Source organism: Orbicella faveolata, unplaced genomic scaffold (assembly GCF_042242905.1).
Source record: "Orbicella faveolata isolate gen_17 unplaced genomic scaffold, um_ofav_v1 contig_13, whole genome shotgun sequence".
NCBI lineage: Eukaryota > Metazoa > Cnidaria > Anthozoa > Scleractinia > Merulinidae > Orbicella > Orbicella faveolata.
Genome location: NW_028301540.1, coordinates 12,890,727 through 12,912,637, shown reverse-complemented (window position 1 = coordinate 12,912,637; position 21,911 = coordinate 12,890,727). Strand labels below are relative to the sequence as shown.

Below are 21,911 nucleotides of genomic sequence, written 5' to 3'. Positions count from 1 at the left end.
CTGCAAGAGTGTGTTTCTGAAGTTCGGCCATACGCGCTGGGGAAATTGATGTAAGGGACAGTATTTTAACCTGCTCATCCACGTCTGGATCAGATTTTTCCTCGATGTAGGAGCGTGACAACGTGTCTGCGACGTAAAGTTCGGTCCCTTTCTTGTAGATAAACTTCAAATCATACTTCTGAAGCTGCAGAAGCATACGCTGAAGACGAGCGGGGGCTGAATGAAGAGGCTTGTTTACGATTGCTGTGGGAGGCTTGTGATCGGTCTCGATAGTACTTGCCGACCATAGATGAAATCATGGAACTTTCTGCAAGCAAATGTGGCAGAGAGCAGCTCCTTCTCGATTTGCGCATATCGATTTTCGGCCTACGTTAGGGCTCGTGAGGCATAGACCACAGGGTAACCATCCTGTAAGCACGCAGCACCAAGAGGCACCGACAGACAGCGTGACAGGCTTTGAGGGGTCGAAGTACCTAAGGACCGGAGGTTGGGAGATGTCTGCCTTGAGGGCGTCGAAAGCTTGTTGCTGTGCTGGCTCCCAACTCCAGTGTACGTCATTCAGCAGCAATTCGCGTAGTGGCGCTGTCTTCTCACTGAAGTTGCTAATGAACTTGTGGAGATAATTGGTCATACCAAGAAATCGACGCAGTGCCTCTGGCCCATCTGGTGTTGGCATTTCTTTAATAGCTGCAACTTTGGCTTCATCGAGCTTGAGACCGCAATTTGTGAATTGATGGCCAGCATAGGATACTTGGTTGAGGCGAAACTTGCATTTCTTCGGAGCTAGTTTCATGCCGACTTCTCGCGCTCTTTCTAGCACCTTCTTCAAGTTAACATCATGGTCTGCTGTTCCCTCGCCCCATACTAATAGGTCATCAACGATGATAGCACAAGAGTACCCAGCAAACAGCTCTTCCATCGCGCGCTGGAACACTTCTGAGACAGAAGTGATGCCAAACGGCATGCGCAGAAAGCGGAATCTTCCAAGTGGTGTGCTGAAGGTTGTGAGTAGTGAAGATTCATGATCAAGTTGTATTTGCCAGAAACCACTTCTCGCGTCAAGGGTGGAGAATACTGTGGCATTGGGCACACGCGATACAACATCTTCAACCGTCCTCATAGGGTGATGGGGCCGTTTAAGGGCTTTATTGAGATCCCTCGGGTCGATGCAGATGCGAATACTGCCATCCTTCTTCTTCGCTGCTACCATTTGTCAGACCCACTCAGTTGGTTCGGACACGGGTGTGATCGCTCCAATCCTGACCATCCTATCAAGCTCTCTTTTAACACTCTCCTCCATTGCGAGGGGTATTCTGCGCGATGGTCTGATCACAAGGGTTACATTGGCATCAAGCCTCATTTTGTAAACAACGGGTATATTGCCAAGATCGCCTCGAAATAAGTCTTTGTATTCGTCAAGTATTGCTGCGCGGAAGGCATCAGTGGTATCAACCTCATGGACCACGCTGTGGAACTGAATGAGATTCAAGCTTAAAGAGTCCGTGAGACCAAGCAATGGTGTTACTGGTTTGTCGATGACGTGAAATTGCAGGTTACGGGACATCGACTGTAAATGAACTTCGAGCTTCACACTGCCCAGGGTAGTTAACGTGTCCCCGCCATAGGCAACCAACTGCAATGCTTCCGTCTTATCAATCTTCTCATTGCGGCTGATCCTTTTGAATATATCGAGTGTGATCACATTACATTTAGCGCCAGTGTCAATTTTAATTTCAACTGGTTGGCCGTTGATTTCCATTGTGCAGTAGATTTCACTTTTCTTTCCTGGCTTGGACGTAATCGCATCGATAACAAATAAATTCTCATCTTGTTCGATAGGACACTGTGGATTGACTGTTTGGACAGAACGCCTGGGACGCCGTGAACGATCTCAAGTGCTTGAACGCCCACCATCACGTTTACAACGGCAAACTTTTTCGAAATGATTGGGCTTTCCGCAATGAAGACATTTCTCGTCAAACATTGGACATGATTTCTGCTTGGCTGCATGGCTACCACCACAATTCCTACAATTTTCGAGACCTGGTTTGGAATCTTTCTTCGATAAACCTCCTTTGTCGAGACCATGGACCTCTTCCTTTGGATCGCTGACTTGGTTCGACGAGAGCTCGGTGTTGTCTCTCGCTGATAATTCGTTGGCAATGCCAGTATCAATAGCGCGATCGAGTGTGAGATCCCGGTCTTTTAAGAGTTGCTTTCGCACGTGAAGAGAGCTGAAACCACATACAATTTTATCCCGAATAAGCTCATCTTTCAAAACGCCGTACTCACATGTATTTGCTAGGATTCTGAGATCAGCTACAAATGACTGAAACGATTCACCTTCTTTCTGGACTCGGGTGTTTAATTTGTGCCTTTCCATAATGACATTTCCACGAGGGTCGCAGAGTTCAGCAAATTTTCTTTTCAGCACTTCGATACTCTCGCGAGATTCTGCTTCGACCCGAACGGTTCCATCTTCGTTCAGCACAGCGAGAGCGTAGACAAAAGATTTCTCCTTTTCAATCGCTTCTCTTCCTGCGAGATTCGAGGAGATGTACGCTTTGGTTCTGTCGTCCTTTTCTCCGTGAGTAGCGGCGATGAATATTTCCACCTCTTGGGCAAAATGTTTCCAGTTTAGCGCGACATTACCCTCGAAGCTCAATGGTTCGGACTTTTGGAGACCATCTGCCATAATTGACTTTTAGATTGTCAGAGAGACCAGGCGATGCGGATTTTCTTTACCCCTGATACCATGTAGTTTTCAAGCGACGACCTTCACTCGAGAAGTCTATTTATTCAACGAACCGACCAAATGTTACACACCCAAATTATGAAACTGATTAGCATTTTTACACATACATTCACACGCTCGTTCCACAGGCCGTTTGTTTTCCCATTGCAGACCACATGATGACACTCTTGAGAAATCTTGCTTCCAAATGTTTAAATAGTCGCATGTATATGAATGAATAATTTTAAGATGGATAAAAGAAAAATTCTCAAGAGAATATCACGTGGTCTACAATGGGAAAACAAACCACCCGAGCTGAAGAGGTCTAGCTAACAATTAGACCCGTAGTCCGCAAGGAAAAGCAACTGAATTTTTAATATTTCTGTAAGGGCTACGGGTCAATAGCCCATGAGGCGAATAGTCCTCTAGTAGCGTAGCCAATCAAAATGCAGGATTTGCATTAGTCCACTACTTGGGTGATACTAATTAAGACTACCTATTTTTTCTGGATTTCGAGACGTACGCACGTGCGTTCTTGTAGATATGGTCACCACGCATCTTATTTTGGCGGCCTGTTTTTTTTTTTTTTTTTCATTTGTGGAAACAGTGTGGCAATTCCAAACGGCTGTGAGAGTTTCTGGTACGTGTTACGGGGCAAGGATTGCAAGGAAACAGTGTCGGGCATGGTGTGTACAGCTTAAAGATGATATCAGAATAATAGTTTTTCCTTTCTGTTTACCTTTATTTTAACATCCATCTCTTTACATGCCGCCCGATTTGCAAGTGTTTCAAAATATATCAATAAATAAACGAACAAAAGAATGAATGGTAAATACCACTTTAATCGATCAGTGAAATATTGAAATTCAGTTGCTTTTTCGGCGACATGCCAGTTAATTTATAATTCAGTTGTCCCATTACTCTTGCACAATACTTTTCAACAATCTGCACAGAAGCAGGGCTCATTTTTCTCCTCCAATTAGAAACAACTTGCTGTGAGTTACGACTGGTGCTGTAGGCATTTCCGTGACTAATTCGTGTCGTCTCGTGCAGCCATTTCTTGATGGTATCTAACATTTCGATTCCTGTAAATTTGAAAAGTTCATTCACTACCCGCAGTGGATTGCGAGCGAGGTCTTCAAACCGGATTAACTTGTACCCATCAGGTGAAAATGCCTTCATCAACTTCCCGATCTTGACATCAAACTCCATTTGATGGCAAACTTTCTCCACATACCATGATAACTCGCGTCTTGGGTCATGTGATCTCCTAAAAAACGCCAGAGACTTCAAAGAATCAACAACAGCTCTTGGATCTCTGACCAAATGAATTATTTTACATTCACTCGCACCGTTGGAAGAACAACTTTTGAAAAGGTTCTTGTTCCTTTCTCCACGAGAATTTAGTATTCTGGGTGTAAGTATTTTCGCGGCAAACATGATGTAATTATTTTTACAGACGTCCTCAAATTGTCGTGTTTTTAGTTTCTGGCAGACTGTAGACGTGCCGTTTCTGAAGCAAAATCTAGCGTTTAGTGCCAGGCTGCGGCGTAGATTTTGCCGGTTGAGGTAACGAGTAAACAAGTCACTAGCAAACTTGCAATTGTTAATATCCTCAAAAACTTTGAACACTCTGTTTTGATAAGATGGAGAGGAGAAATCAAACTCGAATAAGGAATGTCCAGAGAACATTTTTTGCACAGGATGTAATGGCTCAAAAAGGTAGAACACACCAGGGTGGTGATTGAAAATTTCGCCCAGAAATGAAGATCCCGATCTTGGAAAAGACATTAACATGATATTCACCCTCTTAGGATGTTGCGTTAATGGTGCACTCCGTAGTGGGTTTGTGAATGTGTACATGAAAGTGAGAGAGAAGAAAATTAAACCCATTGAACAGGATATAATGAAAAATTTCTTGGAATCGAAGCGGTTGCACCATGTTTCTCTCCTTATTTCGAGAGCCTGTTGATTCATCGTCTGGAGTGCGGATAGCAGCCTGTAGAATAAACAAAACAGACTATTTGATCAACCCAGAAACTTTTCTAAATAAAGACTCTCTAAATAAATGCCGTTCGTCGTCGTCGTAAGGCGCGCGCGCCCGCGATCCATGCCACTAGCCATGTTGACCATGAAAAAAGACTTGCATGGTTTTTTATTTCTACGCATGCATGTGATTCTGTTCTTATAGTTACGGTGCTCTGCTTTTAGTTCTCTGCTAAAATACAATAGAGTACAATAGAATACAATAGAATACAGTACAATACAATGCAATACAAGACAAGTCGAGAGAGTACAGTACAGTACAGTACAGTACGGTATGGTATGGTACAGTACGGTATTTAAGAAATAGAAAACATGCACCGTGTTCCTATCGAGTTAGAGAAACACGAGTGGAAGTTTGGGAGAACGAGAAATGCTGTGGGAACAAGAGTTGCAGGCGAGTGTTTTCACAGCTTTTTCGAGTTCTCCCAAACTTTCAGGAGTGTTTCTATAACTCGTTAGAAACACGGAGAACATGTTTCCTATTTCTTTTAGAAAACGCCGCGACGAAAAAAGGAAAACAACTTAACGCGCCATCATTACGTCAACAGCTCGTGCTAGTTCTGTGTTTCTATCGAGTTATAGAAACACGGTTTTTAACCACTCAGCGCGCGTATTTTCTTAGGACTGTTTTTTTTAACAGAATACAAAACATAGAAAAAGCGTGTTTTATTGTTTTGCGCGTGTAAAATCTATATCATAAAGCAAATGAAGAAGCCTAAGGTAGAAGTTTAAGCACTTAAACTGTGGTAAATGAGCTCTGTAGTCTACATCATCATCTGTCATCTAAGGTTGTCACCAGTTCTGTTATCTTCCCCATATTAGCCATTGTGCAATAGGTTTAGGTCAATGTCCAATGTAACGCAATCGTTTTACCATATTGTAAATCATACGACAAAGCTCCCGGTGATTTTCCACCATGCTCTCGTGTGATTTCAGCTTACTATACTCCTCCCAACTCCTTCAATCCCCAGTTAGTGAAATCCCATTGTTTTCTGACCCTGTCTCAGTTGTGAGCTATTATTCAAGCTAGGCTGTTCTCCGCTTTCCCCTCCCGCCCTGTATTGGTAGCTTTGTCCTTTCCCATCTTTTTGCCCCATGAGGTTGTAATTTCCTTTCCTGAGAAGGCGGCTTTTGCCTGCGGAACCTTATCGGTTTATTTACTGCCACGTTCTATTTCTTACATTGTGTGTAAACCACGGCTGCTTAGTCAATGAAGGTTTTTGGTGGCAGGGAAGTGCAACCCAGGCTGCACTTTGCCCCACAGTAAGTGCTATGGCCACCCTTGGATGTAGGTCCGGATCTCTCCAGGATGGTGCCATCGTACCATCTGACCTATTGTCCTCCCAGAAGGGCACCCCTCTTCTGGTCCATGCTATGTTACCCCCTAACATAGGTTCCCCTAAAGGCGCTACTACTCACTGCCACCCATGTTTTGCCACCATGATTAGTGTTTTTTGTTTCTGTTTCTTGTATTTACCCAGCAAGGGGAGGGGGGGAGGGTTACCATGTTGTTACACATAAAAATTTATTTCTAGTGTGGCCAAGAAGCAATATTATCTTCGCTGGTACTGTTAGATCTGCCCCTCCCCCTGCATGGGTGTGGCTTCAATATATTAAACTGCACAGCAACAGGGTCTGTACGGGTCCGCAAATGATCCCAGGACCGCAAATGATCCCGGACCGCAAATGATCCCCAAATTGGACCGCAAATGATCCCGGACCGGTTAATAGTGATTCCCATTGAGACCCTCTATAATTCACTCTTACTACAATTGGGAAGTTCTTGTTTCGATGATTCAAACAAGACAAACTAAATATTATATTGTATTGTTATACCCATGCTAGATCCATGGTTAAACCTCAGTTAACAAAAGATTAGCCAATTAGCAATTAGTCTACAAGGTGTGAGATTAACATAATTATGCAAAGTCATAAACCAAGAGTGAAAATAGCAGGGTGGCAAAAATAAAATCAAAACAAAGCATTATGTACGCAGCAAAAGTTTGACCACATATCTTAAATTTCGAGGACGGCTATGATTTTCTTATGATCCGCAATTTACAGTATTTTGTGTTTACAAACTCGCGTATGTGCTTATTATGGGCATGAAAAATCGAGGCAATCGGAACAGCCGTGACATCGTCGAAGCGGGCCATTAATCTTTCATGACAGTTCAAATTCTTGACCTCTTTTCTTCAGTGGTTTCGATTCTAATTTTTCAAGGCGCCATAGTAAACACCTGGTGCTATACGCTTTATCTGGAAGCCATCCTGATCATGACGAGTAGGCACGAGCGTCAGAATCCGAAGGCAAATAATTTTCTTAGAAGTCGAATTCTAAACAATTTATGAATAGCAAACATATTAGACCGTGGGTCGCATTTTACAAATTGCACACGGCTGACTCAGAAATTCGATTTACTAGTTCGCCCCGGGGAAAAAAAAACAAACAAACAAAAGTCTGAAAAATTAACAACGCGGCTTTACGCTTTCAAGCACAGCCCGTCCTTGTCCCTCAAATGTGAATGTAATCCCCCATCTATTAGAGTATTTTCAATTGAGTGTTGAAAGTAATCAGGCAATTACTTTGGTTTTGGTTTTGGTTTTACTTCGGTTTAAGATTGGCTCAATAGTCTAATTAGTAATTGGTTTAGTTTTCGTTTTACAACACACAATTGAAAACCGCTCTATCGTAACTTTGTTAATTATTCATTGTTAGAATTCGATTTTTGAAACAGTAATTTGCCATTGGATTTCATGATAGACCATGATACAAGCACTGCAAAAGGCTTCCAAAACCGCGCCGATAAGGTATATTAATCCCCACAAGCCTATGGAGAACGTTGACGACCAAAGGACACATTTTAATTTCAAAAGAAGGAGCAATGTAAATGCGTCAAGTATAACGCAATAAAACAGACGGAAATTGCAGACCTTATTCAGTTGTTTCAGCCCTTATTTGTTTCGTGAACATTCTTGTTTCAGTTCGTTATGTTAGAGTTTGCTAGCTCAAGGTATATGTCGTGTTAGGTATATAATGAATTCGGACTTCATATTACACTCACCTATGACGTGCAGTGTTGGGTACGTAAATGCCTCGATTGTACGTAGGGCTGACAGCTCGTTAAAAATATTTTAACTTTTTTGTTTCACTTAGAGTCTGTGGATGGCAGAATTGGAAACAAAAGGGTCCGCTGATCTTGTATTCAAGGTATATGTCGTGTTAGGTATATAATGAATTCGGACTTCATATTACACTCACCTATGACGTGCAGTGTTGGGTATGTAAATAGGGACTTTAAGCAGCGGGGACGCGGACGGCGACGGGAACACCAAAACCTGTGAAAGGGCTGGGGAGAGAACGCGGTTATGTCGAGAATTCACAAACATTAAGCAGCACCGTCGGAAACCGCGGTTTCCGCACTGTCAAGCTTATTGACATTATCGATATTCGTCCTCTGTTTATCAAGATGAACTAGGATCACTTCATTGAAAGAAGTTCGCAATCAGCTCTTGATAATCCACGATGAAGGTGTGTTAAACGATCACGAACTTCTACTCTTGTACGATTTAAACCGGTCGAATGATCTCGACCAACCTTATGATTCCTTTCCTGATTTTAACTTCGATGGTTTGAAGACGACGAGTGCCGGTCCGAATTTCGCTTCCACAAACGCAACTTGCCCCTTCTCGCTGAGTTGTACAATGAAGTAAACGAACTTATTATCAGCAGATGTTTAATCAGACTGGCGCGACAAATCAGTGTGCCGACTGATAAAGATCTAAGTAAACCACTGATCTTACGACTGAAAATCGAAACAGCTACGCAAGTTTTAATGGTGTCTACCCTTTTAATTGTGTTAGAATTTCACCATGATGAGCCATTTGACATTTGAGTACTTCTCGAAAGGAAAAATTTCGATTGAAATTCGTGTAAGTTGTCTTTATTTACATTAGCGTTCAAAAAGATATTTCACGGTACTCACATGTTCGCCGACTGGCTTGAGTTCGCTTCAGATTTCTCGACTTTTCTTTAAAATGAAATATCTCACATGACAAGAGAAAACAAGCATTAAAGTTCCTCGAAATTAGTAACACGGGTTATTTAGCGTTGACACAGCAGAGGAAACGAAAGCAAAAACACACGTTTTCAGACAACGCGAAATGAGCTTCACTCACGTCGGGCCCGAACGCAGAACGTCAACTTGTTTCCCGCCAGTCATGCGCAGTGGACCTTTTGGCTTTTCCCTAATCTTGTGGCGTTCCCGTCACCGTCCGCGTTGTCTTTGCTTAAAGTCCCTAATGCCTCGATTGTACGTAGGGCTGACAGCTCGTTTAAAATATTTTGACTTTTTTGTTTCACTTAGAGTCTGTGGATGGCAGAATTGGAAACAAAAGGGTCCGCTGATCTTGTATTCACGTTGCTGTTGTATTTATGTAGGGTAAATACAACAACCAATAAATACGCAACCAGTAGTGTAGTGTCGCTGTATTGCGTTACGGTCATGTGCATTAGGAGTCGGTCAAGTCAGTACTATCGAAGATTACTGTAATTTACTGTTAGGGAATAAATAACAAGTATTCACAATCAAGGACTCCATAACTGGCGACGAGGATAACTCAAGCGAATTCCACTACAGTAACACTTCACTTAATCGTCACTTTGGATCGAATACGCTGGATAAACAATGGCTAAACATGTTCAGTTCTCAACGCCACGTGCGCTGACTGCCATTTGAGTAAGGCGGGAAACCAAAGTTGAACACTCATATATTGTCGTCATAATATTACATCGAAAGATTACATCGAAAAATTACCTCAAAAGATTACACGGGACGATCACACAGTTGCCGAAGCGGAATGGCGAATGTCTTACCTCCATGTCCTTCACTTTCCGTCCACTAAGACAACGCTTCAGTCGGCCCACGTTGGAAAAAATGGCTGAAACGTTTGGAAATTTATCTCGCCGCTCATGATGTGAAAGATCCAACACACAAGAGAGCGCTGCTACTATACTCCGCTGGTGAAGAGGCCAGCGACATTTTTGAAACACTTCCAGATCGAGGAGAAGAGAAGGACTATGCGAAAGCAGTGACTGCTTTGAATGCTTATTTTCAGCCAAAAGTAAACAAGACCTACGAAGTTTACATGTTCAGAAATGCTTCTCAGAATTCCGGTGAATCGCTAGATTCTTACTGCACACGGCTGAGGCGTCTTGCTCAAACATGCGAGTTTACCAACGAAGATGAAGAAATCAAGTCACACATAGTCGCGTCCTGTTTATCTTCACAATTACGGCGAAGAGCTCTACGAGAAGACATGGATCTCAAAGCCTTACTCGACTATGGCCGCGGTTTAGAAGTGTCTGACAAGCAAGCTAAAGGCATCGAGGAACAGGAAAAGTTAGCCAAAGTAGCAGAAGTCCAAGCGGTGAGAGAGGAAAGCCAAAGTCGGAAAACAAGAAGTGTTACAGGTGTGGAGAAAATTACCCTCATAAAGGACGACCTTAACTTGTCCAGCACTGAATGAAACTTGTAAACATTGTCGCAAGAAAGGCCATTTCACCAAAGTATGCCGAAGCAGATTAAATTTCAAGAAAGTCAATACAGTGGATGAGAGAGATGGCGATGAATCCACCGACGAAGAGTACACTTACCGCATCACTCTCCACTCCATGCGTGACAAGATACAACCGTTTACTGCAGTAATCATTGGAGGCAAGAGAGTGAAATGTCTTATTGACTCAGGAGCGGGAGTGAATGTCATCGACACATATTCTTTCAATCAGCTGGAAAACATTTACATTACACCTACCTCGAAGAGGATCTATGGCTACAGATCTTCTGAGCCCTTACCAGTCATTAGCAAGTTTGAAGCTAAAATCATGTCGGGAGTAACAAGCAAATCGACAGTCACGCAATTCTGCGTTGTTGATGGATGTGATGGAAATTTGATAGGTTATGAGACGGCAACTGATCTCGGGCTGCTATACATAATTAACACTGTGTCGACACCCAAAGTCGATAACATCATCGAGAATTACAAAGATTGCTTTGAGGGGCTGGGAAAGATGAAAGGTAGAACTGCAAAATTACATGTTAATGACCGCTCAAAACCATTGGCCCAGAAGTACCGCGGACTACCATTTCACATCCGTGATCAAGTCGAGGCTGAGCTCAAGAATCTAGAGGAACTTGACATCATAGAAAGAGCTGAAGGTCCAACCCCCTGGGTCTCTCCGATAGTTGTGGCCCCCAAAGAAGACAGAAATACGCATATGTGTGGATATGAGAGCAGCCAATCAGGCTATAGAACGTGAGTGACATCCACTACCCATTGTAGAAGACCTGATCGTTCATCTGAACAGAGCCACTGTTTTCAGCAAGATAGACTTAAACCAAGGATACCACCAACTTGAGCTGGACGAAGACTCCCGGAGCATTACTACTTTTGCCACGCACATTGGCTTGTTTCGTTACAAGCGACTGAGTTTTGGAATTAACTCAGCAGCTGAAATCTTTCAGAAATCCATGGAAGAACAAGTGCTGCAAGGAATTGACAGTGTTAGAAACATTTCTGATGATATAATAGTGTTTGGCAAGAACCAATCCGATCATGATGATGCTTTACAAGCTATTCTTCAGAGAATGAGAGAAAACAGTCTAACCGCAAACCCTGCCAAGTGTCTGTTTAACCAATCACCCATTGACTTCTTTGGTCATCACTTCTCTGCAGATGGCATCAGTGCAGATTATAAGAAAGTTGCATCCCTCATGAATGCCTGTCCCCCCCAAGAATGCAACTGAGGCATGCAGCTTCCTCGGTTTGGCACAATACCTCGCACGTTTCATAAAGAACTTTGCGTCCATCTCTGCTCCAATCCGTCAACTCACGCATCAAAATGCTAAGTGGGTGTGGGGACCAGAACAACAACATGCATTCGACTGCCTCAAAGCCAGCATGGCAACTCCAGAAATCATGAAATACTTCAACCCCTCACTCAAAACGGAGCTGATTGTTGATGCCAGCCCAGTCGGCCTGGGAGCAATTCTCACGCAAGTAACAGCAGATGGAGGAACAAACATTGTAGCGTATGCCAGCCGCTCACTCACGGATTGCGAAAGCCACTACAGCCAAACCGAAAGAGAGGCTCTTGCAGTGGTCTGGGGAATTGAGCACTTCCACCTATACCTCTATGGGTCATCCTTCCAAGTTATCACAGACCACAAGTCGTTAGAAACAATCTTCAACAACCTCACTTGCAAAGCAACTGCGCGAGTTGAGAGGCGACAGCTACGCCTACAGTCATACAAAACCAAAGTCGTTTACAACCCAGGAGCAAACAATCCAGCTGATTACATGAGTCGCCATCCGGATCCCACACAATCGCAGGCCTCCAACCATTTATCAAGAGTTGATGCCTATATTAACTTTGTAACCAATAATGCTGTGCCCCATGCTGTGACGCTTCAAGAAGTAAAGGATGCGACAGCAGCTGATGAAACATTGCTGAGTCTAGCAAGAGTGATAGCAACTCAAAAGTGGCACGAGGCTGGAAGAGATGTCAGTCAGTATCAACAGATCAACCAGGAGTTGTCAGTATCAAATGGCGTAATTCTGAGAGGGACCCGCATAATAGTTCCCGAGAAGCTTCGAGATCGAATGATTATGCTGGCTCACAGAGGACACCAAGGAATTGTCAAAACCAAGCGTCTTTTGCGAGATCCAGTCTGGTTTCCAGGGATAGACAGAATGGTCGAGGAAGTTGTCAAAGGGTGCCTACCGTGCCAAACTGCGATCCCTGATCCAAAGCCAGTATGCGAACCTCTGCAAATGTCCCCCCTACCACTAAGCCCATGGCAAGAGCTCTCCATAGATTTCTGTCGCCCCTTTCCAAGTGGAGATTACTTGCTCGTCGTGACTGACGACTTCAGTCGGTATCCAGAAGTTTAAATCTTGAGGTCAACATCAGCAAAGGCAGTGATCCCTCACCTTGACAGCATCTTTGCCAGGCAAGGGATCCCCGAGATAGTAAAAACAGACAATGGTCCACCATTCAATAGTGAAAGTTTTCAGATGTTTGCCACTCAACTTGGTTTCACACATCGCAGAATAACTCCTGAATGGCTCAGAACAAATGGAGAGGCGGAGAGGCTGATGAAGACACTGGAGAAAGCAATTAGGACAGCTGTCGTTCAAGGCAAGAACTGGAAACAAGAGTTGTCCACCTTCCTTCGACAGTACAAGGCCACCCCTCATAACACCACAAGGAAGTCTCCTTCGCAGTTGCTGAATGGACGAAAACTCAAGTCCACATTACCTCTGGTGCAGTTTGATCAGGCATCCCCAGAGATCAGACGGGCTGATGCTGAGAGAAAGGAGAAGATGAAAGAGTATGCAGACAGGTGCAACCATGCCAAAAACACAGACCTGAATGTTGGTGACAAAGTATTGATAAAGCAACAAAAACAGAACAAGACGTCTACACCATTCAAGCCTTAGCCATTTGAGACCACAGACAAGAAAGGAAGCATGATTACAGCCCAAAATGCAGAACACACCGTAACAAGAAATCCGTCATTCTTTAAAAAGCTGCCTTCTAACATACCTGTACATCCCGAGGAAGAACAGTCTACACCCTTCGTTGATGCAGCAGAAGCAGTTGAACCAACTGAGACAGTTACACCAGTTGAATCACCTAGCTAGAAACGCACCAGTAGCACCACCTGGAAATGTATCAGTTGAAACACCCACAGTTACACCAGTTGAATTACCCCCAGTTCGTAGATCAGCAAGAGCAAGACGAGTGCCTGATCATTTCAAAGACTATGTTACTTGAACATTGCTCAAATCAATGGTTTAGTGAAAAGGAACATTATTGCGTGAACATTATCTAAACTTTTCAAAGACTGTGTTACTTGGACTTTGCTTAGATCAACTGCTTAAAGGAAATAACTTGTTTGAACATAAACAGGACTGATAGATTTAGGAAGTAACATGTTGAGTTTCATTTTTAAGTTTTACCTAGCTCATTATTTAGAGGAAAGGAAAGATGTAGTGTCGCTGTATTGCGTTACGGTCATGCGCACTAGGAGTCGGTCAAGTCAGTAGTATCGAAGATTATTGTAATTTACTGTTAGGGAATAAATAACAAGTATTCACAATCAAGGACTCCATAAGTAGCTATCGTAACATTTGATTCCTGATTGCATCACAGGTGACCCAAGCTCGCGAATGAGCGTCCTTTATACATACATTAGTACAGATGGTACCCAGCCTACCCAACAATCAAAATATAAGAATTTGTATGGGAAAATGGTTATATTCTTAAGCTTAAAAATACGAAGGAATATGAATAAAAATTAAACCTACCTCGCTTCAAGTGCATGTTTCCTTAGTTCCGTGAGGTTTCTAGGCCGATTTATGACAATTTAGGCGGCTTTGAGCTTCACTGACATAGAGGAGAAAGTAGTGAAGCTAAAAACCACCTAAATTGCCTTAAACCTCACGGGAATCAAGGAAACACACTCCAATCTAGATAGATTTATTTGTAGTCACATTCATTCCTATTTTCTAGGCTTAAGGTGGTATGGTAACCTAAAAGGGGCCAAAGAGTTTGTTTAAATATGGTGAACAAAGATCAATTGTGTGCGATTGCACTCATAAAGAGAAAATAAGTTTTACAGGTTTACTTAGAATGGTTGCTATGGCAACCAGCCAGACCCTTTTGAGGTTTTATTTTATAGTTTATAGCATTGACGCCAACAGTTCCATCATTTTCTCTAGGGTCAATATTTGAGTTTCAACTGCAAAGGGCTGCGTAGCTATAGAAAAATCATTGTTTACGACACAACTTAAGATTTTGTTGTAAAATGTATGAATACATTGCAGAAAGATGGACCAAAACCAAAAGAAGATAAAGTGCGAAATGGAAAATCTCTGCTTAAAGTATCAAAGGCTTTTTTGAAATCATTCTCCCCTCAAGATTATACCTTTCTGAGAATTCTGAGAATTCCATGACATCTTCAATCGTTCTGACTGTGTTAAAAACGGTCCTTCCCTTACATATGCACGTTGATTGTAACGTATGACATTTGGTAGAACATTCTCTAATATTTTAGCAATAGCTTTTGATCCTATTTTAACGTCCACATTCATAAGTGAGATTGATCTCCAGTTCGACAAGTCCCGCTTGTCTTTATCCCTTTTCTCAATTAAGGTGATAATAGCCGTCCTTCTGGGAATTTGACAACTCGCCGAAATCATAAGAATAGTTTAAGCTGTCTACCATCCGATTTTCTAAAGAGTGCCAAAAAGCTCTATAGAATTCGACTGTTAATCCATCATTGTCCGGTGACTTGCTGATTTCAAATAGCTGAAGACTCTTGTAACACTAGTCAACTGTTAATTTTCCATTACAGGTTCGAGCCTCATTATTAGTTAATTTCGGGATTCCAGAATTGTTCAAAAAAGAGTTTAACATTTCCTCTGACGGTCAGTGAGGATCACGTTTACGGAAATTGAAATAAAAATTTTTAATCCCCCGCAGAACTTTTTTAGGATCTGTGATTAACACTCCTTCATTGTTAAAAACCTTGCGAACAGAGCTTTTAGCTTTCTTATGCGTTTGTAGCTTTAAAAAAGTAGTTACCCCATTTTTTGCCTTTCTCGTACCAAGTGGCTTTTGATCGGATAATGGCGCCTTTTGCGATCTGTTCTTAAATAGGATTACATTCCGTTTTCAACATTTCAAGCTCCTCCTGATTCTCAAAGGTTGGTGATTCGTTGCACCTTTCTTCGCAGATCCTTAGAGAGGTCTCAATATCAGATATTTGCCTCCTCTTTTAACGCACTTTTTCTTTGCTGTATTTTATTGAAACTTGTATAATCCTGTACTTGATTAAATCCCATGCACAACAGTCTCTTATCAGTAACTTCACTGATCGAATTCATTTAGCCACCTAGGCACACTTTCATTTATTAATGTAACAAAAACGTCTTCCTCGGTTAGACTAGCATTAAGTTTCCAGAAAGAGGGACCGTGCTCCTGTTTGTCTGAGCTATTAAAATGAAGAAAAATAGTCGAATGGTCAGAGTTGATCTAAGGAATAATATCAGATTTATCGATATCATCCTGGCAAGCATCGCTGATTAGCCAGTAGTCAGTAGTCACTCCAATAATAGTAGCTGTACCTCAGCTTCCATTATAATTGAGCAGCCTTCACAATCCAAATTAACAGATTTTATGCTAAAATCAGGGCCACTCCTCACTAAAATCATTACCCCACAACTGTGATTAGAACCATGTGCAAACTGAAGCTTACTTTGCCATTGCGTCTTCTAGATATCCTCAACATCTACAGTGCTATAAGTTTCTTTTTTTTTCTTTTCTTTTTTTTTTAAATAAATTTATTTATAAGTTTCTTGAAGGAAAATAATTTCATACTATCCCTCATTTAGCCAGGTCGACAGGGCTTTTTCTTTATTGTAGAACGAATCCCTCGAACGTTATTAAAGTTATTTAAAATGTTTACATTCCTTCTCAAATGGAACATTTAAAACTCGTTGTGCATACGGGTAACTCGCATTAAAGCTGCCTCAGAGATTGAACAATTGTTTGGGTTTAAATGATCTTACGCAATAATCCCAATCTGTAGAGAAATCGTTTTTATAAAGTCTAAATGTTAGCCATATTTTGGGGTACATACCGCTTTAACAATATAACCGTTTCTCCCATACAAATCCTTATATTTCGACTGTTGCGGTAATCCGAGTACTCTATCTGCACTAATGTATGTACTAGGGAGCCCGACGCTCACTTGGCCCCGTGTGATTGCATTTATTATTTTCAAACTCAAACCAACCGCCACACACAAATGCCCAATGCTCCTTGATTTTCAAAAAGCCGCGATTTTAGCGAATTTTTCATTTTGTCCTAAGAAAGCAAGCTTCTTACATAGGGAGACATCTCAAGCCAGTGTTAAAATTCGGGCAACAATTTTTCAATTTGCTATCGGTTCGCTGTTTTTTCATACCACCGTGGCTTTGCTGCAAAAACAAGCTTTCTTTCCCCGGCCTTGGTTTAACAATGAAGAATATAGCCATTATTCGGATTTCGTTATTCGTTTTTCGTATTTCGCTGTGTTAAAACATCGTGTGAACAGCCTGGAGCTATGGTTTGTTGTCGTGTAGACCTCTTTAGCTTGGGCGTAGTTTTCAAGCGGCGACCTTCACTCGAAAAGTCCATTTATTCAACTAACCGATCAAATGTTATACACCCAAATTATGAAACTGAATAGCATTATTACACACACATTCCACACGCACACATTCACACGCTCGTTCCACACGCACACATTCACACACTCGTTCCACACCTCCCTTTGCAGGTTAAATACATGCAGTTTCAGCAAAGCGAATAACAAAGAAAGAGAAAGTGAAAAAGGGCAGTTCATAAGTTAATGCCTTATTGTCAGACCTCAAAGTCTCGGAACTTTGGATTTGGTTTAGCCGTCCTTCCATATTTCGTGACATATCCCTCTGGGCCACTGGGTCTTGTTGGAGTCTTCACGGGAGACCTCTGAGGATTCGGCTCGGGTGGACTACTAGCTCCAGTTGGCGTGTTCACAGGAGACTGCTCAGCTGGAGACTGGGAACTAGGTGGTATCACATGGGAGGAAGGAACATAGGGTACGTCGTAATCGGTCGCTGCAGGGCAAGTAAGTTTAGCAGGAGCCGGTTCTGGAACGGAGCGGAGATGTCTTCTGTTTCTACGGTAATCCTTTCCTTCAGCTTCCGCAATGTACGACCGTGGCTGCGGAGCGGGTTGCTTGACAACGCCTACTTTCTGGTACCCTCTGTCAGTCTGAAGTCGCACGACTTGCTGTGAACGGAGAGGTAGGCGGGGTTTGGCATGCTGATCGTGGTATGACTTTTGCTGTTGGCGTTTAAGCTTCAAACGAGAGGAGACGTGCGTGGTGTTGTGTGCTTTCGGAATGAGGAGCTTCCTCGCAACAGGAAGGACACATCTGGTACACCTCGACATCAACCACTGAGCAGGAGAGCCTAGGACTTGATCCCTTGGAACATTCCTGAGGTTAAGAAGGCCAAGCAAGGGGTCGGAACCACCCTTCTTACACTTCTCAAGCAGGCTCTTGGCTTGTTTGACTGCATTCTCCGCGAAACCATTGGACTGAGGAAAGTAGGGGCTGCTAGTAACATGCTCGAAGCTCCATTCGCTGGCAAAGCTTTTAAATTCCCTACTTGCAAATTGTGGACCATTGTCCATTAGCAACTTGGATGGAATGCCGTGAACAGCACAATGTTGTTTCATCTTCGTGATCACCCTTTTAGACGATAAGTCGCTGAGAGTGCTCATCTCAAACCAACCGGAGTAGGAGTCAACGAGTATCAGGTACCGCAGTCCACTCCAGTCGAATATGTCTGCGCTCACAAAGGACCAAAGGAGGTCTGGAACCGGGTGAATGAGAAGCGGTTCTTTCTGCTGGTGGGGTCGAGCACTGTTGCAAGGCTGGCACGACGCTACGTCAGAATCGATATCGAGCATCAAAGAACGCCAATACACGGTTTCTCTTGCTCTCCTCTTTGTAACGTCCATTCCAAGATGCCCCTTGTGGAGCTGCTTAAGGTACTCCTTACGCAAGGTCTGTGGAACCACAACTCTAAGGCCTTTCAAGATGACTCCATGGTCCACGATAAGCTCATCTCTGATTGGAAAGTAAGGCTGTGCCTCTGGGGGTACACTCTTGGACTTTGCTGGCCAGCCATTAGAAATGAAATGGGTAACTTTCTGCATTACAGGATCTGCAAGAGTGTGTTTCTGAAGTTCGGCCATACGCGCTGGGGAAATTGATGTAAGGGACAGTATTTTAACCTGCTCATCCACGTCTGGATCAGATTTCTCCTCGATGTAGGAGCGTGACAACGTGTCTGCGACGTAAAGTTCAGTCCCTTTCTTGTAGATAAACTTCAAATCATATTTCTGAAGCTGCAGAAGCATACGCTGAAGACGAGCGGGGGCTGAATGAAGAGGCTTGTTTACGATTGCTGTGGGAGGCTTGTGATCGGTCTCGATAGTACTTGCCGACCATAGATGAAATCATGGAACTTTCTGCATGCAAATGTGGCAGAGAGCAGCTCCTTCTCGATTTGCGCATATCGAGTTTCGGCCTGCGTTAGAGCTCGTGAGGCATAGGCCACAGGGTAACCATCCTGTAAGCATGCAGCATTAAGAGGCATCGACAGACAGTGTGACAGGCTTTGAGGGGTCGAAGTACCTAAGGACCGGAGGTTGGGAGATGTCTGCCTTGAGGGCGTCGAAAGCTTGTTGCTGTGCTGGCTCCCAACTCCAGTGTACGTCATTCAGCAGCAATTCGCGTAGTGGCGCTGTCTTCTCACTGAAGTTGCTAATGAATTTGTGGAGATAATTGGTCATACCAAGAAATCGACGTAGTGCGTCTGGCCCATTCGATGTTGGCATTTCTTTAATAGCTTCAACTTTGGCTTCATCGAGCTAGAGACCGCAATTTGTGAATTGATGGCCAGCATAGGATACTTGGTTGAGGCGAAACTTGCATTTCTTCGGAGCTAGTTTCATGCCGACTTCTCGCGCTCTTTCTAGCACCTTCTTCAAGTTAACATCATGGTCTGCTGTTCCCTCGCCCCATACTAATAGGTCATCAACGATGATAGCACAAGAGTACGCTGGAAGACTTTTGAGGCAGAAGTGATACCAAACGGCATGCGCAGAAAGCGGAATCTTCCAAATGGTGTGCTGAAGGTTGTGAGTAGTGAAGATTCATGATCAAGTTTTATTTGCCAGAAACCACTTCTCGCGTCAAGGGTGAAGAATACTGTGACATTGGGCATGCGCGATGTAACATCTTCAACCGTCCTCATAGGGTGATGGGGCCGTTTAAGGGCTTTATTGAGATCCCTCGGGTCGATGCAGATGCGAATACTGCCATCCTTCTTCTTCGCTGCTACCATTTGTCAGACCCACTCAGTTGGTTCGGACACGGGTGTATTCGCTCCAATCCTGACCATCCTATCAAGCTCTCTTTTAACACTCTCCTTCATTGCGAGGGGTATTCTGCGCGATGGTCTGATCACAGGGGTTACATTGGCATCAAGCCTCATTGTGTAAACAACGGGTATATTGCCAAGATCGCCTTGAAATAAGTCTTTGTATTCGTCAAGTATTGCTGCGCGGAAGGCATCAGTGGTATCAACCTCATGGACCACGCTGTGCAAATGAATGAGATTCAAGCTTAAAGAGTCCGTGAGACCAAGCAATGGTGTTACTGGTTTGTCGATGACGTGAAATTGCAGGTTACGGGACATCGACTGTAAATGAACTTCGAGCTTCACACTGCCCAGGGTAGTTAACGTGTCCCCGCCATAGGCAACCAACTGCAATGCTTCCGTCTTATCAATCTTCTCATTGCGGCTGATCCTTTTGAATATATCGAGTGTGATCACATTACATTTAGCGCCAGTGTCAATTTTAATTTCAACTGGTTGGCCGTTGATTTCCATTGTGCAGTAGATTTCACTTTTCTTTCCTGGCTTGGACGTAATCGCATCGATAACAAATAAATTCTCATCTTGTTCGATAGGACCCTATGGATTGACCGTTTGGACAGAACGCCTGGGACGCCGTCGACGATCTCAAGTGCTTGAACGCCCGCCATCACGTTTACAACGGCAAACTTTTTCGAAATGATTGGGCTTTCCGCAATGAAGACATTTCTCGTCAAACGCTGGACATGATTTCTGCTTGGCTGCATGGCTACCACCACAATTCCTACAATTTTCCGTAGCATGACGGGTCTAGTATCCCTACCCTCCCCCGGATGGGATACTCGTCCGTCGAAATGTTACCCCTCAGCATTAAAATCGCCGGTACCCATTTATTCACCTGGGTGAAGAGAGGCGCTGTGAGGGTAAAGTTTCTTGCCAAAAGACACGGCACAATGTCCCTGGCAAGGTTCGAGCCCGAACGCTCGATCCCGGACCGCTCGATTCCGGCGGAGTCCAACGCGCGAACCATTGGGCCACTCCCGTTCGAGGCCTTACACGTCGCACGGCGCGAAAAACCCAGATGGTGATAGTTATTTGTCTCGGAATAAAGAGTGGTAGACGTCGTTACTATTTTTGTTCAGATTAACTCTATCCTAATGTTGCCTTTTTTTTAAATCAACCAAATGAATTGCCACGATGCACGTCCAAAACTCATTTCAATGTTTCACTTACTGTTTTAGGCAATTAAGATCCTTATTAAACTTATAAACTATGTAATGTAAATTAACTTTGATAGCGAATTGTATGGCAACCTACATTTTTTTGCTTGCGAAAATCCTACCAAATTGGGCAGCTTGCCCGCATTAGTAAACAAGCTGTATCAAGAGAAGATGAAGAGTACAAGGGTTAATCCCACATACAGGCCTTGATCCCAAGGTAATGCCTGCAAGTTATTTTTAGAGATAGTACCCAGTTCTCCTACGAATAACAATAACAACAGCATACAGAGGCAAGGTCACGCATTCTTTCCTTTCCTAACTCAAATGGCCTGTTGCGACAGTTTTTATCGCGTGACCTTGACACCTATACGACACCAATAGTTCATTAAAAAGCATTATAAATTAAATAATGAAGTTTGGACAAAGGAAACCAAGACCGTGACGGTGTCTGGTTGTCTGATCTTTTAAAACTAGCATAGATTTTTGCAATTTTATTCTTAGTTCCGATTGAGAATATATCATCAAACACTCAAGACATTGTTTGACCACAGTTCCAAACACCTCCAAGTTCGTCAAAAATACTCCGCTACGCGTCGTATTTTCAACTCTCTTCTCGGTGTTTAAAAATGTGGTCAAACACTGTGGGGGCCCGGTGGGACTCTTATATCAAAAGGATGGGGGTGCTCGTCAGAAATTTTGAAAAGAACCCTAAGAGGTATCAAGATCCTGTTTTGTGGGCGTGGCTTGAAATATTTTTTCTCCTCTACGAGGTAACAATTTTAAAACAACACATTAAATGACACTTTCATAACTTTTAATAGCGATAAAAATGATTGCTTCGAATACCGTCTACTCGTAAAGTTCAAGAAA

The 21,911-nt window shown here is 43.2% G+C and overlaps 3 protein-coding genes across 3 annotated transcripts; all 3 read right to left on the bottom strand.

The window, feature by feature from the left end:
- Positions 1-1,213: 1,213 nt before the first annotated feature.
- LOC149115057 (uncharacterized) lies at positions 1,214-1,759 on the bottom strand. Its single transcript, XM_089285634.1, has one exon. It carries the CDS (start codon positions 1,757-1,759, stop codon positions 1,214-1,216), a length of 546 nt encoding a protein of 181 aa, XP_089141760.1.
- Positions 1,659-8,063, bottom strand: LOC110054646 (carbohydrate sulfotransferase 3-like). The gene is made up of 2 exons (XM_020760996.2): positions 7,845-8,063; positions 1,659-4,733 (listed from the first exon to the last, which is right to left on the bottom strand). The coding sequence occupies exon 2, from the start codon at positions 4,709-4,711 to the stop codon at positions 3,575-3,577; it is 1,137 nt and encodes a 378-aa protein (XP_020616655.2). The 5' UTR covers positions 4,712-4,733; positions 7,845-8,063; the 3' UTR covers positions 1,659-3,574.
- An 11,728-nt stretch (positions 8,064-19,791) lies between these two features.
- On the bottom strand, positions 19,792-20,337 carry LOC149115056 (uncharacterized). Its single transcript, XM_089285632.1, has one exon. It carries the CDS (start codon positions 20,335-20,337, stop codon positions 19,792-19,794), a length of 546 nt encoding a protein of 181 aa, XP_089141758.1.
- Between the last annotated feature and the right edge of the window lie 1,574 nt (positions 20,338-21,911).

What these genes read in the sequence shown, in the direction of transcription:
- LOC149115056 (XM_089285632.1), bottom strand. Translation starts at nt 20,337, where the DNA reads ATGGAAATCAACGGCCAACCAGTTGAAATTAAAATTGACACTGGCGCT.
- LOC149115057 (XM_089285634.1), bottom strand. Translation starts at nt 1,759, where the DNA reads ATGGAAATCAACGGCCAACCAGTTGAAATTAAAATTGACACTGGCGCT.
- LOC110054646 (XM_020760996.2), bottom strand. Translation starts at nt 4,711, where the DNA reads ATGAATCAACAGGCTCTCGAAATAAGGAGAGAAACATGGTGCAACCGC.